The 5804-nt window shown below is 34.2% G+C and overlaps 1 protein-coding gene across 1 annotated transcript; it reads right to left on the bottom strand.

Moving 5' to 3' along the window:
- Positions 1-897: 897 nt before the first annotated feature.
- Positions 898-4850, bottom strand: LOC148846354 (phytoene synthase 2, chloroplastic-like). The gene is made up of 6 exons (XM_088956176.1): positions 4308-4850; positions 3445-3495; positions 2156-2328; positions 1800-2035; positions 1438-1630; positions 898-1340 (listed from the first exon to the last, which is right to left on the bottom strand). Exons 1-6 carry the CDS (start codon positions 4660-4662, stop codon positions 1161-1163), a joined length of 1188 nt encoding a protein of 395 aa, XP_088812302.1. The 5' UTR covers positions 4663-4850; the 3' UTR covers positions 898-1160.
- Between the last annotated feature and the right edge of the window lie 954 nt (positions 4851-5804).

Genomic DNA, 5804 nt, shown 5'->3' with positions numbered 1-5804 from the left:
CTAATAAAATTTTCAAAAAATTACAATATTAAATGTCTTGTGTTTTGTCAAAGTACACATTTTGTTTTTGTTCCCAAGAAATTCAATGGTTAAGGGATAATTTATGTCCAATGAAAATTCTAAAAAATTATAATATTAAATATCTTAATTATGGTGTTTTGTCAAAGTACACATTTATCTTCAAGAAATTCAGTGATTAAGGGGTAACTTATGTCCAATAGGGGTGAGCAAGAAAAACCAAAACACAAATCGAACTGAAAAATTAACCTAAATCGAACAAAAAATCAGATTAACTAAACCGACTAGTATATATATAATTCTATATACTATATATATTTTATATTTTCTATATATTATAAATTAATAAATATGCATTATATATAAATATATTTATAATATAATATATATAATCGACGAACTGAACCGGTCAACCGATTAACCTATCGATTTCGATTCAATTTCTGTTACTGGTTTTCCAGAAACCGGTGATACCGGTTCGATTCCAAAAATACCAGTTACCTGTACTGTAAAGAAATTTGTTGCAACAAAGTTGCCTAATGGCTTTTTTCAAACACACACACAAGAAAAAGAAAGCCTTCTGCGACGTGGCCTTAACTCACCCATGCCATGAGTCACCCCAACCAATGAATCGTCGCCATGAGAGAAGTACACCATATTTTTTTCTCAAGAATGCCAGCGGCACACTTTTTTTCTTGGTATAGGACCCACTCACCCAAGTACTGCTTCATACACAAATCTAGAACATTTTGTCGGTCTAATTGTGTGTCCCTTGGGTCAGTCAGTACAGATTGGTTTCACATGCAATATCCCAAATTTATGGTGGAAGATTGGTCATCTACCGACTTTACCATACAAATGCACATCACACACCACCCATCTGGAATACCATTTCATTCAAGTGGGTCCTGCAACACAGACCAGGTGGGTCCCACGCAAGAAAAAGTTATTTGTATGCTAAGCGTCTTCCTATACCGAATACAATCTTCCAGTTGGAATTTGGAAGCAGAACAGATTTCCAATTTCTTCAAAGAAATGAGCTGCTAGTATACAGAACAGGCTTGATGTACAATGGTGTGCCCTTTCCTTGAAAGGAATAAAAAAGAATTGCTTTCCGGCCTTTTGTGGCAAACAACTGAATTTCATCTCCTCACCAACCTTGCTGATTTAGAAGAAGGTTTCAGTAATGCTCTACCATAAGCAACTGGCAATGAGACTAGTTTCTTTGCTTTACCAACATAAGCTCGCTTTGTGAAGTTGTTGTAGTCATTGGCTTCAATTGAATCCAAGATCTGCCTGTAGATCAATAAGGATGCCCAGACCTAAAATTTCAAAATTTGAAGCACAAACATCAACAAGGTTTGATGGGAATTTCAGTTTGTTTCTCTAATCATTAGTAAGAGAAGTTTTACTTCATACCGGCCATCTACTAGCTGAACTCAGCTCTGCAACACCCTTCTCAGCCTCATCAAAGAACATCCTAGCTCGCTTGATCTGACTCTTCATGAAATTCCGCCATTTGTCGGTCACTTGCCCACGGAATATATCATCCTCCGAAAGACCAGCGCGTGCCAGCTCATCCTGAGGAAGGTATATTCTTCCCCTCCTAGCACTGATACACCAAAAACCAAAGGAAAAACTTGTGAAGATTTGTAAAGATGAGCAAACAGACAAGTGCACATGTTTGAACGTTGTTGAATTTATTAAACTTTTAGATCTGGAGATACTAAAGCCTTCATCCAACAATGATTTGCTTTGTTTTCAGATAAGAAGAAACTTACTCTTCTCCAACATCCCGGAGTATGTTTGTTAGCTGATTAGCAATCCCAAGGGCTAAAGAAGAGTTGTAAACACTCTCTGTGGAGACCTTTGATTCTGGAGCAATCCCCATTACTGGAACACTCATTAGCCCCACTGTTCCAGCAACATAGTAGCAGTAGAGATAGAGCTCGTCAAAGTTCTTGTATCTTGATTTCTTCAAGTCCATCCGCATCCCTTCAATCATGTCCTTAAAGGGCTATTGAAAGAGAAGAAACTACTGGAATCAATTTAAACTAGTTATATATACTACAGACAGATGAATGTACACAGTTATGTTGCCAAACTGCACTTGTTGGACTTGCGAATTTGGAGTTACCTGAATATCAACAGGGTATTTTGAGACGGTATCAGACAAAGCAGCATCATACATGTCATAAGGACGGTCATCGAAGAGGTCAATTAACCTTTGCTCCCATCTGTCAAGAGCCTTGGGTGTAATGTGGGAAGCATTAGGCCCATCTACTAGCTCATCTGTCCGTCGGCACCATACTGGCAAATACAACTAACAATGTCAGAATTGTAATCTTTAACCTTCAACCAATAGCTATGCTCAAGATGGAAAATCTGGTTATACAACAATATCACCAATGCCAATAGGAGAAAAACTTCAATTAACAACCATTTAAAGTACTAGTGTTATAAAGGATCTAGATCTCACAAGCATGAAATAGGGACAACACATTCAGTAGCATAGCGTAAAGTAATTCCAATGAGATGATCAACAATGGGAATATTTATTCTGATTGCAATCTTGGGGGTATAGAACCTTGAGATTGCTGCAATTCAAAGAATTTAGTGCTCATATTTGAGGAAACATGCTTCTCAAAACTGTCCTTTTAGAACCTGAATTTTGTACATAATAACTAAGGGGGTGTTCTACAACATGAGTATTTTTGTTTTCATTTGTTTTGGGAATCGCTACATCAGCAAAAAAGGATAAAACAAACATGTTTTTGAACTCGATTTTTGTTTTGAGAAGCAAAAACAAGTTGGTTTTGTTTCAGTAAACAAAAAACAATTCATAACCAAGAACAAGTTGGAGTACAGATATTATGAGATTTATGAAAGATGATGAGATATATTGTCTGATTTAAAAGAAAACATGCTTTTCAAACTAGGAAATCAAGAACATGTTTTTGGTTTCAGTTTTAGAAACAAAAAACACATTTATAACCAAGAACATGCTATCCATGTTTTCATTTTAAGAAACAATTTGTTTTCAAACCAGATGGTTTCAATTTGTTTTTGGAACTCAAAACAAGAAAAACAATTTGTATTGAAGAACACCCCCATAGTATCTGGCATCAGGTTCGTGTTGTGCAGAATCTAGCCACTGGAATAGGGCTTGTAGTCAATTAATAAATACAGCCAAAATTGAGATTCATGCCCAAAAGTTGCTCACTTGTTCTGATAAATGCACGAACTGTGACTTACAAAACAAATAATGTTAACCAAAGCTTCAGTAAAATTTAATAATGGTCCCAACATTGCTTTAATATTTTAGCTAAATATTTAAAGGCTAAAAGGCTAACAATACCAATTAACAAAAAGAGAATGAGTAAACAAATAAACACCTTTACAAATTGAATGAGTATCTGAGCATACCATAGATTGCCCAGATAGCTTTTTGCCTTTCCGGAGTCATGAGCAATGTTCCTGAAATATAGTGAAGAAGAGTTCAAGTTTAAATAGCACTTATGCAAATAAAATATCAATAAACTATATTTTAGAGAATACAGCAATGTTGTTGACCATGTTATCTGAGTTGTGAAAAATGGAAAGGTAGCTGAATCAAATTTTCCTTTCAAATAAACCACACAGACACCCATTGGTGATTCAGGAATACCCAATATGCCTTGACTTTTCCATTCCAAAATAACTTTCTGGGTCTATTTCTTTGAGCTTTACATCAATGAGAAGAATAAAGAGAAGAATAGAACAAACAAACATGAAAGAGTTCAAATAAAGAATAGTTTTTTGCTTGAGAAGTTATCCAGGGGTACAAGTCTGATAACTTGAAATGATTTCCATGACTTAGCTCCCCCAGTTGCACAAAGAAGAAAAAAGGAAAACAAGAAAGCAGAATAGGAAAAGTAGGATTTGAGTTAATCTAATTGGAATACCCAGCTTCAGATCCAAATCCAATATTCAAAAATCAAATTTCTCATTATTAAAACCCTAAATCTCTATTTTCAAAAAGAAGCAATTGCACAAGAAAAAACCTTTTCTATCTAAAAAATATATAGCTTAAAATAAAGTCAAGAGACAAAAGGAAGGAAATCCAAATTCTTCAAAAGCTAAGACAAAAGAAACATTCCAGTAAACGAAGAATATTCTAGTATTTACTAGTTCAGTTAATCCACCCAAACTCAATATCAGTAACAGCAATCAAGTTTCAGAACTTGGAGTAAGACAAAGAAATAGAGAAATAGGCGCATAAAAGAAGAAGGTGCTAAAAGAACAAGTACCCAAGTAAAATGTCTTAGCATACTCTGCGCAGACCTCACCACACCTCTCGTAAGCCTGATTCAACAGATTCTCATCCATCAGAATATCATCTTTAGGGGATCTTAAATCAAGAGCTTTCCTCCTCATCGTCTGTTCCCTAACCAGAGACGCCTGCTTAAGCACAACTTCATAGACCATCTCCTCCGAAGATCTTGCAGGGTTCGCAACCGCACTCGAGGAAACCGACAACCCAGATGAGAAATTCAAGCAAGACCCAAACATATTCCTCCTCCCACCACCATTTCTGCCAAAAAATCTAACCACAGAGGTTATATTTTCTTTTGGGGACACCACCCAAAGAACAGCACCAGACATCGAAACAGTTACAAATTTCTCCTTCTTGATTAGTTTTTCTTTCGTCTATTACCAACGAACAGAGAACAAATGAACTGAGATGAAGTCTATCTTTATTTTTTTAGTGTAATGTGGGTTTATGGATGCTTTCTCTCATTATTTTATAGTCTCGTTTGCATGAGAGTGGTTCACTCATCTTTTGAAGCTTCAGTACCACCGTGGGTTTTGAATGGATTTTAGCCGTTGGTTGACGTCCACGTGGACAAATTCAAGCCTACCAAACCGTTGGTTGCTATTCGTTTTTTGCGTCATACAGCGACTCGTGTTTGGTTTTGGTAGAAAATATACGAGAAATAGGGATTGCAATTTCCCCATTTCCCCATCCCCGTCGAGACATGCCCTAAATGGGGGCCGCCGATACATGCACTTAATGGGGGCGGGGATGGGGATGGAGAAATTTTCACCTGGCGGACACCTTGGATATCCTCACTAATATACGTATGTATCTATGGATGTATCTATATATATTAATACTAATATAAGTGCAGACTTGTGGAGTGGTTTTCTTAAGCAAAAGTTAAATAATAGATACACATAAAAATATACAATTGTTTTATATTTTAATTTTTAAAATAATTAATAATTATTTATTTTTATATAATATTTTTAATAACTTTTATGTAATACAAAAATAATAATAATTAATTTCAGGTAGGTTGTTCATCAAATCGATAAAGTTGATCAAACCAACCAACCAACATGACCCAACTCGACTCGAGTTGGTCTATTTTGTAGTATTTTTGGTCGTTTTGGTTCAACAATTTCTCAACCTAACAAAATATAATAAATATAATAATTACAAATTAATACAATAGAATATTTAAATTGTTTCATTATTTAAATTTTATTTATTTGAAAGTCATTACATAATATTAAATATTTTGTTATATAATTATTTAGCTATTTTTAATATTTTGTTATTTAAATATTTATCATTTAAATAAAATTCAAATTACTTTGTTTACTAAAAATTTTAATTCGTAAAATTATAATTTATATTGTTATTACATAATTTCATTATGAATTTCATAAAAATATAAAATTATTAATAATTTGAACATTATTAAATCTATTATAATTATTTTTTGTTTTTAATAAATATT

This window comes from Nelumbo lutea, chromosome 7, assembly GCF_056320005.1.
Source record: "Nelumbo lutea isolate HS-2025 chromosome 7, American lotus-T2T, whole genome shotgun sequence".
Classification (NCBI taxonomy): Eukaryota; Viridiplantae; Streptophyta; class Magnoliopsida; order Proteales; family Nelumbonaceae; genus Nelumbo; species Nelumbo lutea.
Note: the sequence above shows the minus strand (reverse complement) of the source record. Positions and strands in the feature narration are given on the sequence as shown.